General features: G+C 45.5%; 1 protein-coding gene and 1 pseudogene across 2 annotated transcripts; both read right to left on the reverse strand.

Annotated features, from left to right (window-relative positions):
- Positions 1 to 12,615, reverse strand: part of LOC135230795 (class I histocompatibility antigen, Gogo-OKO alpha chain-like) — a 49,744-nt pseudogene that overhangs the window by 27,447 nt on the left and 9,682 nt on the right.
- Positions 2,227 to 3,878, reverse strand: LOC135230796 (ribonuclease P protein subunit p21-like). 2 transcript variants are annotated; one of them, XM_064282533.1, is made up of 5 exons: positions 3,784 to 3,878; positions 3,609 to 3,709; positions 3,436 to 3,518; positions 2,482 to 2,607; positions 2,227 to 2,368 (listed from the first exon to the last, which is right to left on the reverse strand). In XM_064282533.1, the coding sequence occupies exons 1-5, from the start codon at positions 3,838 to 3,840 to the stop codon at positions 2,244 to 2,246; spliced, it is 492 nt and encodes a 163-aa protein (XP_064138603.1). In that variant the 5' UTR covers positions 3,841 to 3,878; the 3' UTR covers positions 2,227 to 2,243. The 2 variants fall into 2 exon arrangements, with proteins under 2 accessions (XP_064138603.1, XP_064138607.1); XM_064282537.1 differs by having other exon boundaries at positions 2,475 to 2,607.

A 12,615-nucleotide genomic window follows, 5' to 3' on the forward strand; every position in this document is an offset into this window, starting at 1 on the left:
ACATTATCTCACTTGATACTTACAAACAAATGTGAGGTAAAGAAAACCAAAATCATTTATTATTTCCTTTGTTGGGAATCTAATTTTCTAATTCTCTTTTGAATTCAGGACAGTCTCTCAATACAATTAATCAGTATCTCTCTCTTTTCTCCTGACAACAATGATATCGATTCTTACCAGTTATGAAAAGTGCTAAACTTACCTAAGGTTTGGAGAATGATTGAGTCTTGGTTTCTACGGAAACCGGAAGATCTTCTTTCCTTGATTCAGTTCAAAACGACCTAAGTTTCTTCACTCACTTTCGTTTAATTTTATTTAAAGGGTACTGAAAGGGCACTGATTTTGAACTACTAAATTATTGAGAAAATAGACTCTTACATACTAAGGTTTTTTTTTTTCCCCATTCTTGGATACGAGAAACCCATTTTTGCATATACTGACAACTATTACATCATAATAACTAAACATGAAAAAGGATAGTTTCAGAAAGAGAAAGAGGGCCATGATCTTTAGATTTGGATGAACCTATATTTACGGAAACATAAAAGACATGAACAAGCCACACAGACTCACAAGTGAACCATAGTCCAGACTCTGTTTCTTCTGCCTTCCAACGGGAACTGATTCTCGTAGTATCCCACACGAAAGGAATTCCTTAAGATAGAGCTATGAAATCAAAACTCAGTTTCAGTACTGCTACCCCACTGTGGACATGTTCAATTATGTGCAGCTATAATCACACTCAAATGACCAAGATTCAGATTTAGCATACAGGTGCGAAAGAACTCAATCACCAGAAATGAGACTTAGCAGAGGAGCCAAGAAAGGTGAGTGGAGGACATAAAGGGTCCAGGTTCACATGAGGTATATTTTGAGGCTACACATTTCCATTGGTTCCCACAGCTGACCCAGGCAGCACCGTCTCCAAACATAAGTTGTCAAAGAGTAACTCATTTAGTTACTTGCACAATAGTAATCTTTCGTGCAAATAATTTAGTCAACTGTGAAGGATTCAGGGACTAGACCAATCAAGGACAAAGACAAAAACAAGATGTGGTAGGCTGTTACAATGGTGGTCCCCAGAGAGCCAATGAGCGTTTGTGCAGCTTGGCCACGTAGCTTGCTTTGGCCAAAAGGACATTAGCAAGCATGATGTAGAGACTTGATAAGCATTTACGCATTGGGGCTTGTTCTCTTGGAATGCTCTCTGTGGAAGTCAGAGCCATGTAAGAAGTCTAACCACCCTGACAGTCTTGCTGTGAGGATGCCAAAGCTAGCTATGTGGCAAGGCCACATGGAGAAACAATGAGGTGCCAGGCATGTGAGTGAGCCTTCTTGGGCATTCCAGACCAGCCAGCAGCTAAACGCAGCTGAGTGGGGGCTCAGATGATACCACGTGAGCAGAACCAACCAGCCCAGCTCTGTCAGAATTCCTAATCCACAGAATCAGAGGAAATAATAAACCGTTGTTTGAAGCAGCATTATGAAGTGATTTTTATATAGCAATAAATCACTGCAACACAGAATTTATAAGAGCAAGGGAAGAAAATTGCATACGGGGAATAGTCAGTTATGTTCGTACATGTGTGGGGTAAACTGACTAACTGGAAGCTAGCAAAGTGGTCAGTCTGGGAATTCTGTCCTTGAGTAGGCTCTTGAGGGGTATCAAAGAAAGCAATTTTAGTTGTTGAAGGATTCTTTAGATACTCTTGAGAGTTTACCCATGGAGCAGCCTTGTACAATATCTGCCAGTGTCCTTCTGTGAGCTACTCTGACTTAGTTCAGGTTTATACCATGTCCCCCACTAGAACCTAAAAGAAGAAAACTCAGATTGGAAAAAGTGGAACTGGAGATCTGAACTGTCTCCCCTTGTGCCCCCATATCTGTACCCTCACTTAAAAACAGAGCAGTGGCATCAGCAGTCTGTCCAGCCCTTCACTCAATGAGACTATCTAAAGATGCAATCTCCTAAGAAGGCTTGAGACCTTGCAGACAGCTCTAGAAACTGAAGTCCAAACGTGGCACTGCACTGAGGAAGCACTACAGCTGGGGTCCTGGAAATGGGAGCTGCTTAGTGGGGCCCCATGGCTGACAGAGGTCGGGACATCCCCACATGGTGGGAGTACAAGGATGGTAAGGACAAAGGAAAAGTTAAACAGCGACAGAGACATATGGACAGAAACAGAGGAAAATGAAATGAAGAGCTGAAATCCCCACAGAACAGAATTAAACAAGATGAAATTTTATTTCTTTGGCAGATAGGATGAATCCATCACTGAGGATTGGGGCTGAGGCTCTACTTTCTCCTCAGGAAGGTGGGCCGGAATGGGGTGAGCTGTGCTTGGCAGGGGCTGTGGTGGTTTGGGATCTGGGTAGACAAGCAGAATTAGAGTTGACTGTGGTACCTCTCCCACCACCCAGAACCCACCTATGTGTCCCTACCTCCTGGGATAGCCCCTATTTTTCTCTACCACCTCTCACCAGCCTGGTTCCCCAGCTGGGCTTCAGGCCGGTCTCCCCAAAGCAGATGCCTGGGATCATTGAGGAATCGTTGGCTGCGCTGGCATGTTAGGCAGGTCTGTACTGTCCAGCGCTGCCCCTTGCGGCCTGGGGTAGATGTGGGAAAAAAGAAAAAGGGTGCCCAGGTTTAGCAGGAGAAAATACCTCCTGCACCCAGTTTTGCCTCTGCTGTTTTTCAGTAATTCTTTTTCTATTTTCCTTCCTTTAAATGCAAATTTGATGGTGTCAGGCCCCTGCATAAACCCCATCACTTTCTTTGTACCTTTTAAGATAGACTACAAACTCCTTAACCAGATGCTGCAAGATCTGGCCTCAGTTTCCTTCTTCAGCTTCATGTCTTGTGTCTGCCTCCCTCAAACTTTAGCCTCCCGAACTCTCATTTCCTTGCAGCACCACAAGTTCCCTTGTTTGGAGTTCTCTCACATACCTAGAATGTCTACCTCCCACTCCCTTTGCTTAACATGAACCTTACCACCCTTGGCATAAGTAGCCCTGCACTCCACTCCACTTCATTTTTCTACTTTATTTCAACTGTTTTCATTGGTCTGTCCCAGCACACTGCAATTTTAATGAAAATAATACATCTAGCACAATACTTGACACATCTCAGAAAATTAATATTTACTGAATGAAAGGTAATGAGAATCATGTACTCCATGACGCCAAATAACACCTATTATTACTCATCTATTATTTTATTATTTTTTTATTATTACTTCTCCACTGCCCAGGCTGGGAATAAAAGTCAAGCCCAAAGTTTAGTTTGTCCAGGTGGGAGCAGTAACGGAATCCGGCGCTGGAGAAAGCGGGCTCCTACAAACCTCACGCCTGACACTAGACTAAAGTGAGGAAGGGGTCGCTGGGCCTCCCCCCACTCCCCGCTCCGCAATCATGCCCCTCGCAAGGAGCACTCACGTCTCTGGCGCTGGGTGCATGTCAGGCCCGGGATGAGGAGGGAAGAGCAGCCACGACAGAGGGTCCTCTTCACCGAAGGGTCCCTGGGGGCAGAGGAGGAAGGTGGTCGGGTGCCCGCGCTCGCTCCCCCGTTTTGCCCGGTCCCGCCCGCCGCCAGCTCCGCGCCCGCTCACCGCCGCAGGACGAGCCGCTTCGCAATGGTCCTCTCCGTGTGGCAGTAAAACCTCGCCAGCGCCTGGTTCTCAGGGTTCTGCGCGAGGACGCAGTGGGCGGCCTGAGGAGCGGAACGGTCACTCCGGGCCGGCCGCACCGGGTACCCTTCCCGATGCGCCCCCGACCCGGGGTCACCTGGTACAGGAAGCTGAGCCTCTGGAAGGCCTCGCGGTCCTTCACCTGCCCCGCCATCTGGACGGCGAGCGCCCCGCGCCCGTGCGCCCGCAGGCTCCGCCTCTCGGCGCGCCCCGCCCCGGGCGTCCGCGCAACGCCTCCTGGGAACTGTAGTTCCCTGGTCAGTGAGCCGCTTCCTTGCGCCTTTCATCCGAGGCGCGTACTCTGACGCCACCTCGTGGTCTCTCAGATCCATTTGTTTGTAAATTCTATCCCACTTGTCCAAAGGTCCCTCTGAGTTGCCGCAGTAGTTAGAGAGGTTGGCTGGTAACAGAAAGTAGTTAGAGAGGTTGGCTGGTAACAGAAATGTCGGCAGTTGGAATCCACCAGCGGCTCCTTGAAAACCCGATGGGGGCAGTTCTGCACTGTCCTATAGGGTCTCTATGAGTCGGAATGGACTTGTTGGGCAAAGGGTTTTTTTCTGATAAAGAGCTTTCTAAAATTCAAGGCATTTGGCTTGGCTGAGGATTTCTGGCTAAACATAGTCCCAACTCCACTTTGTCAGTTTGACTATTTCATAGAAGTTACTTCTTTCCTGTTCTCAGAAAGTTTGTTAACTAGTTCAAGCGTTGTTTCAAGTAGGTCAATATTGTAATAAAGATCTTATGGCTCGCACAGATGTTCCAGGAAATATGTGACTTTTGTGGTTAGTTGGACTGTCAGAAGATGTGCCTCAACTCCCTTCAAAGATGTTTTTTCCGACTTCCTTACAACGCATTGTACTTTTCCGTAACCTTGTTTTAACTAACCCAAACGTCAACCGGTCAGAAATGTTTAAGCTAGCTCCTATGCTTATGTTTTTTTGCCTTTATAAACCCCTGTGATTGAATAGTTCAGGGGCACACTCGGCAAATTGCTTTCACTTTGTGTTTTCCCGCAGCTTCAACTGTTTGAATTTTCAATAAATATCTTTACTTTCACCTTAATAGAGTCAGAGAGTTTCTCTCTACAATACTTCCAGAGTCTTCCTCAAATCCCAAACCGGTTACAACAAGTAGAGACTAGAAAGGCTGGTGAAGCAGAAAATCTTAAACTTCTAAACATTTACAGGACAGAAGACTGGTCTCTCCATGCAGATAGGCTTGGGAGATGGTTATGCCATTAAAACCAGCTAGACCCACAGTCCTGAAGCCAAAGGCAGATGCCTGAAGGTTTACAGACAGAGGGAAAAGTGACTATACATTCAAAAAGGCATTTGTGCCAGTGGGAGTCAAAGTGGGTAGGACCATGAGAGTGATGGAGAGAAGAGAGCTCCTGGCCCAGGAAAGCACAGGTTAGTCCCACTCCTGTCTACTTATCAAAGAAACGTACTTCCTGTTAGGCAGTTCTGGACACATAGCAGGGGATCCTCACTTGGTGAGTCAATGGTCCCTAATCCTAGTCTTAGACACTGGGTCACAGAGACCTATCGATACCATTCCCTACCTGTGAAATGACACCCCACTCCCCACACAGACATACACTTTACACCCCTACTTCTGACTTCTGTCTCCCATTAGTTCTGCTTGGCATCCTGTTTACCTCCTCTTCATAGTTACTGCCTGCAAGCCCGTGAGGTCAGAAGCAGAAGGATGGAAGGGGCAGAATGGAAATGAACCCTGAGACAGGGAGAGGGCAACGTAGGTCAGGAAAGGTTGCAGCCTCTCTTCCTTAAGATTCCTGCCAGGCAGGTGAAGGGAACTGGTTCTCCAGCTCAGACAGAGAAAGGAAATTGTTGAAACCTCCTCCAGGACGAGTTTCACAAGGATCCCCAGACTCAGCCAGAAGGAGTGTGTTTAAAATGCAGATGCCCAGCCCCCACACCCCAAACCTTGATCATTCACTGAGGGTGTGACCCAGAAACATGGATTTTTAATACCCCAGTGATTCTTACAGACATCAATAACACGCCATTGCCAAATTACCACACAACACAGATCCGTTCAGTAGGTCCTTCGCTCTGTATTATTTCAAGCAAACCGAAGCATCTTGCCACAAATAACCACAGTCAAGGCAAAAAGGTAAGAGAAGAGTCTGGACAAAGTCCTTTTGAGGTGGAAGGAGGAGTTGAAATGCCCTCAATAAATTGCAGTCTTTTTTCCCAATCTTCTGTCAACTCCTGATTATCCAAGCAGAGATAATCCAAGTTGTTTTAGTTTGGTTTGGCATGCCTCATGTCACCTTTATTTGACAACCTATGTACCCTGCAGTGGTTTATTTTGGCCTAATGGTAAAATAATTTGTGTTCTCTGAAAAGGAGAATGGCAAAGGATGAAGGATGGCCACAAAGAAGCAAAAGGCTGGCTCTTCTGAACATGAGTTCCAGTCCAGGTGCACATACATGAAAGGAAGTTTCCTATCTGGCCTCCCCTACAGATACCATCTTTTCTACCCATTCTCAGGATGAGAAAGACTCCATTACCTTTCTTCCTTTCTGGCTTGGATACCTCAGCTACGTAACAAGGCTGACACCTTGAGGGCAACTACTTAATAGCCTTCTTTAAGGCCAGGGCTTTGGACAGAGACACTTTCTCTTTCCTCTAATACCTGACCCTCTCTCTTACCAGTTCTTCCGGGAAAGCAGTGAAAGTGTACATGTGTCTGTAGGATCTCTTCCGCCTTGTCTTTGGAGAGGAGCAAGGTGATCAGCTTTCTTGGAGACAACCAACTATATGGAGGCAGGCAATAAGTCAGCTCTGCCGAAAGGCTGGGCGGGAAAGTAGGTTCTTCTGTTCTTTCCTTCCACCCTGATTCCTTGAGCACATTCCTACTTCTGGCCAATCCTACTCATAATGGTAACCTTAGCCTGGGAATGGAAGACCAAAGAAACTCGCTCTCTAATCTAACCTTCTTAATGCCCAATCTCTGCCCCAGAAATACTCTTCCACTTCTAGAATAATGAGAGCAACTGTCATTCATATTTGTTAAGCCTAGAGGTACACAGACCTCAGCCATCTTCCTCAAGAAACAAGACTATTATGGGCCAAAAAAGCCCCTAAAAGATATATTGGGGTTTCTGTTTCCTCCTCCAGCTTGAGGAAGACAGATTCCCTCCTATGGACTTTTTGTTTCTGGAAAAGTCTCTCCTTCCTTCCCAAATCATCCTTGTGCAATAGAAAACTTGATGGACTTCAGAGGAGGCAATTCCCTGGGAACTGGCAACTCACCGCTACAGTTAAGAGAGGGATGCAGTTGTGCTCTCATCCCAGCTCAGTCCCATGCCTACAAGAAAACCAGCCTAGAAACCAAGGTGTTTCTCGTAGGCAAATCAGGACTGGAACCAGGCAGACAGGAGGACGTTCCTGAAGGGTATAGGAAGGAAGGCCCACAGCTCTTGACTCTTTCTTACCCCAATTATTTCCACGTCCCTTTTTTTTTTTTATCTACCTGTTGGAAACCCTGGTGGCACAGTGGTTAAAAGCTATGGCAGCTAACCAAAACGTCGGTAGTTCGAATCCAACAGGTGCTTCTTGGAAATCCTGTGGGGCAATTCTACTCTGCCCTATAGGATCACTATGAGTCACAATTGACTAGATGGCAATTTTTTTTTTTTAAATGTACCTGTCACTTCCAATCTGTAGGGGGCCTAACGGTAAGTGGCCCAGCATTCTTCTGACCAGCCCAGATGCCTGGGTAGAATAGGGATCAAAGTTTCTCAGTGAAAGTACTAGTGAAGGTGTAGATATGGGAGCAGTCAGTAACACTGTAAAAAGGCTGTGCCAGCTTCATAGTCTAGGAATATGCTCGCCCTCTTGGGTTTCACCTTGATGTGCAAAGGGGTAAAAGGCATGGTGGTGTCTGCATATTTGCCCCCATTCCACATTCACACCCACCAGTAGACAGTATCGGGGAGTGGAGTCAGCTTATCCTTTCTTTTCACAGAGTCCTAGCACACACTCACTGCCCAGTGGGTCTTGTCACCCACCTCCACCTCTCAGTAGTGTTTACCTGAGGTGAAATCCTCAGTAGTCAGGAGGCAAGGGTAGAAGGTGAAATGACATGGTGTATCAGGGAGATCCTGGAGTCCTGTCTCCATGACCTTGACACTCACATGCTCTTCTGACAGGACTAGGCCAAGTTGAGCAGTCTCAGGGTCATGTCCACTGGTGGAAGAAGCCGGAGTGGGGAGCTAGATGAGAATGGAAATAGCTAATCGTTCCTGCCTTGCTCTACTAGCCTGCCTTTACAGAGCCTGTTCTCTTAAAGGTCCCCTGAACAACATGGTTTGGTTAACTTTCTCCATCCAGGATGTTACCTAAGAGAAGGAAGGGGACAATGGCTTCACTTTTCACCTTGATCCTAATATAAACAGATAATGATCTCTTGACTCTGTAAGGGAAGGTGGTCTAGGTTCCAGCCTTGTCCTTTCACCATCCCCCTCTGACATCATCTATTTCACTGTGTGGAGAAGAGCTAGGCACAGTCAAGGACCAGAAAGAATGGAATGTGTTAAGAAGGATAGAGAGCAAGGTAGCATTAAGGTCTAGGGGTACAGTGACCCTGTGTCTGCTTTCCTGGAACAGTCTGGTTTATACCTATTTTCCCTGCATAAATATCAATAGCACTACCTTTTGCCCTTAAGAGTGTTACAGTTTAGTCACTCTACCTGATAACTTGGGCAAATTATTTAACTTCTCTGGGTGCCTATTTAGAAAAATACAGACATAAGACTAGATGACATCTAAGGCTTCCTCTCCCTTGATTTCTATGACTCAACTGAGAGTGACATTGAAAGCCAAGTAAAGGGGCGGGGTGAGTATGAGCATGGAAAGTGACAGAGGAGTAACCGAAGTCCAGCTGAGATACGACGTAAGGATTTTCTTTTATCTGATGAATCCCTCTTCTAGTTTTCTTTTGGGAGAAACTTACTGATGAGATGTTTAAGGATCTTTCTCAGGGCAAGGTACTGTCAAAGGAAATTGCTGAAGTTCTTCTCCAGCTCTATGGATACAAAATTCACCTTCATGGTCTTCACTTTCTCACATCTAGGAGTAGTAGGGAGATAGGAGAAGAGAGGGCAGGGTCGGGGGAAGCTCTAGTCAAGTATTCAGATGCTGTTTTCTTTAAATAGAAACTAAAATTTTTCATCGTTCCACTTTCTCCCCTATGATTGTTAAGGTTGTGTGTCAACTTGGCTGGGCCATGATTCTCAGTAGTTCGGCAGTTATGATATAGTTTGCCAGTTGTATAATGGTGTAATCACCTCTATGGTGAGATCTGATTTAATGTGATCACCTCCATGAGGAGATCTGCTGTAAGTATCCTATCAGTTGAAAGGTAGTTTTCTTGGGGTTGTGGCCTGCATCCAATACAGGTGGACTTTCTGGCAAAGCTCGAGGGCTTTTCCTCACTCTGACTCCTGTAGCTAGCTCCTTCTCATCTGACCTCTGATTCTTGGAACTTGAGCTAGCAGCTTACCTGCCATCTTACTTGCCAATATTGGGATTAATCAGCCTCTATAAGCGAGAGGCCTGCTGTCTGATCGTCCACTCTTGGATTCACCAGCCCTTGTGGCTATGTCAGTCAGGAGAAGCTTCCGTCCTGACCCATGAACTTGAGACTTTCTAGCATCTACAACTGTGTGAGCCATTTCCTTGACATAAATCTCTCTCTATATTATATATATATTTATATGCTGCACTGGTTTTGCTTCTCAAGAGAACTCAACCTAAGACATCCCCCTTCCCTGAAGACAAGTACTTACCTACTGTTTTCTTTACCAATCTATGGAGAGCCATGTAGTCCCCTGGGCAGAGCCTTACCTTAAGAATGAGTCTCAGAACATTCTAGGAGTGTGTAATAGATTGAATTCTGTACCCTCAAAATATGTACCATGATTCCCAGTGTTGTGTAATTGTCCACCATTTCGTCATCTGATGTGATTTTCCTATGTGCTGTAAATCTTACCTCTATGATGTTAATGAGGTAAGATTATAGGCAGTTATGTTAATGAAGCAGGACTCAATCTACAACATTAGGTTAGGTCTTAAGTTAATCTCTTTTGAGATATAAAAGATAAATGAGCAGAGAGACAAGGGGGACCTCATACAACCATGATAGTAGTGCCAGGAGAAGAGCGTGTTCTTTGGACCCAAGGTCCCCAGGCAGAGAAGCTCCTAGACCGGGGGAAGATTGATGATAAGGATCTCCCTCCAGAGCCAATGGAGAGAGAAAGGCTTCCCCCGGAACTGGCTGAATTTGGACTTCTAGAAGACTAGACTGTGAGAGAATAAACTTCTGTTTATTAAAGCCATCCACTTGTGGTATTTCTGTTATAGCAACACTAGATAATGAAGACAGAATTTGGTACTGGGAGCGGGGTGCTGCTCTAACAGATACCTAACATGTGGAAGCAGTTTTGAAACTGTAAATTCGTAGAGGGTGAGTTTTAAAGTGCCTGATAGTAAAAGACTAGAATGCCTTGAAGAGACTTGGTGGAATTATAAACATCAGAGACAATTCTGGTGAGGACTCAGAAGGAAGTGAGGAAGACATTAGAGACAGCATAGATGGCAAGAAATAGAAATGGCAGGAGCAGAACCCAGAGACAAGTACAAGATGACTCTGGAGCTGACCCATGGAGTGAGAGAGCTGAGTGACTTTGAACAAGAGGCTTCCTGGTGGAGTGGGGTGCCTTCAGGCACTTACTGATAGAGCTAAAGAGCTTTGGAACACTTGCCCCAGCAGGGCAGATGTGGCCAGAGAGCCCCAAGGGGCTGAGAAGCCAAGGAACCAGGAAGCAGAAACTGAAGAGACAAGCAACACAGGAAGCAGAGCTGCCTCAGTCTCAAAGGGTAGGGCCACTGCCTCTGGGGTCTCAAACATTGGAGCCATGGACTCTGGGGCCACCCAAGTTTGAGGGAGCAGAGTTGCCATTCCAGTGAGCCTGAAAGGTGGAGCTGAAGTCCAGGGCCAAGGAGACTCCACTCAGAATCCAGAGAGTGTGGCCAACACCCAGTGTCTGGAGACAGGGCCATTGCCTAAATTGTCACAGAGAACTGAGGGTTATTTTCAAGCCTTGAGAGCTAAAGTAATGTGTTCTGCTGACTTGATTTGTGCCTGTTGACCTTTCTTTCCCTCCAATTTCTCCAATTTGTAATGAAAATGTCTAGCTTGTGTCTGTTTCATCATTGTACTTCGGAAGCAGATAACTTGTATTCTAAGATTTCATAGATGAAGAGGAATTTTTGGATTTTGGAATTGGAGTTAAGACTTTTTCTATGATATGATGGGGTGAATATGTTTTACATGTGGCAAGGACATGAATTTTGGGGGACCAAAGGGTAGAGAATACCATGGATTCAATTATGTCTCCCCAAAATATATGTCAACTTGGGTAGGCCATGATTCCCAGTATTGTGTGATTGTCCCCCATTTTGTCATCTGATGTGATTTTCCTGTGTTGTAAGTCCTACCTCTATGATGTTAATGAGGCAGGATTTGAGGCAGTTATATGAATGAGGCAGGGCTCAATCTACATTAGTTTAGGCCTTAAGTCAATCTCTTTTGAGATATAAAAAAGAAATGAGACAAGGGGGACCTTATACCAACAATAAAGTAGTGCTAGGAGCAGAGTGTGTCCTTTGGACACGGGGTTCCTGTGCAGAGAAGCTCCTACACCAGGGAAAGACTGATTACAAGGACATTCCCCCAGAGCTGACAGAGAGAGAAAGCCTTCCCTGGAAGCTGGTACCCTGAATTTGGACTTCTAGCAGACTAGACTGCGTGAGAATAAACTTCTGTTTGGTATTTGTTATAGCAGTGCTCGATAACTAAGACAGATGTTTTTATATTTCAAGCATAACGATAAATATCCTTCCCGGTCCCCCAACCCCTTCCTCCTTACATCCTGTTTGGACAAAATTATACCCTACAGGACAGAATGGAATCTAGTTCTATATTATCATTCTCTTTACCAAGGAAGTTCCAATGATTTGCCCTCTAATTGCCATCATGGGACAAGGAAACTACTGCCATAAACTACTCAAATAGTGCATGAATTTCCCACCCTTACTCCCTTGATTCTACTGTACCCTTACTTTCTAAAAAAAAACAAACCAAACCCAGTGCCTTCGAGTTGATTCCAACTCATAGCCACCCTATAGGACAGAGTAGAGCTGCCTCATAGAGTTTCCAAGGAGCACCTGGTGGATTCAAACTGCTGACCCTTTGGTTAGCAGCCATAGCCCTTAACCACTCTGCCGCCAGGGTTTCCCCTTAGTCTCTAAGCCAAGACCAACTCACTCAAAGAAATGCAGGAAATCACCTACTTTTCCAGGGTACTTTTGACATCCTAGAGGGAAGGAGAAAAGAAAGCAATGTTGGTCCTGGTATTCAAGGATCCTGAAGGCCAAAGGTTCAGCCCTCCCCCATAAAGTTCTATATCTATAAAATAGGCATGGGAAAAACTAAGGGTCAGGATCCAAGGGGAAGAGCACCAGAGGGACCCGAGTGCATCTTTCCCAACTGAATCCCCACTTTCAACTGTGGTCATCATGAAGCTTCGTAGTTGATATCACTTCCAAGTGGTTTCTTCTGTGTTTGTTCCTCAGTGACAATGGGAGCTCACTGCAAGAGACAGGGATTTTGTGTCTGCTCTTTACCGTGTCCCTGAGGTACCAATCACATATAGTTCGGTCCTCTTGAGGATCAGTAGACAATTCCAAATAGTTGGCATAGGAATGAGTCAAAACTTCCTGTTGTGGTTTGGTATTCCTCCTCTGGTATTGGTAAATAAGCATTTATAATTGTGTGTCAACCCCTGAGTTGAGAATACTTGGGGTCAAGAACACAAAGAATTCACCATAGGGCCTG

Source organism: Loxodonta africana, chromosome 1 (genome assembly GCF_030014295.1).
Source record: "Loxodonta africana isolate mLoxAfr1 chromosome 1, mLoxAfr1.hap2, whole genome shotgun sequence".
NCBI classification, from domain to species: domain Eukaryota; kingdom Metazoa; phylum Chordata; class Mammalia; order Proboscidea; family Elephantidae; genus Loxodonta; species Loxodonta africana.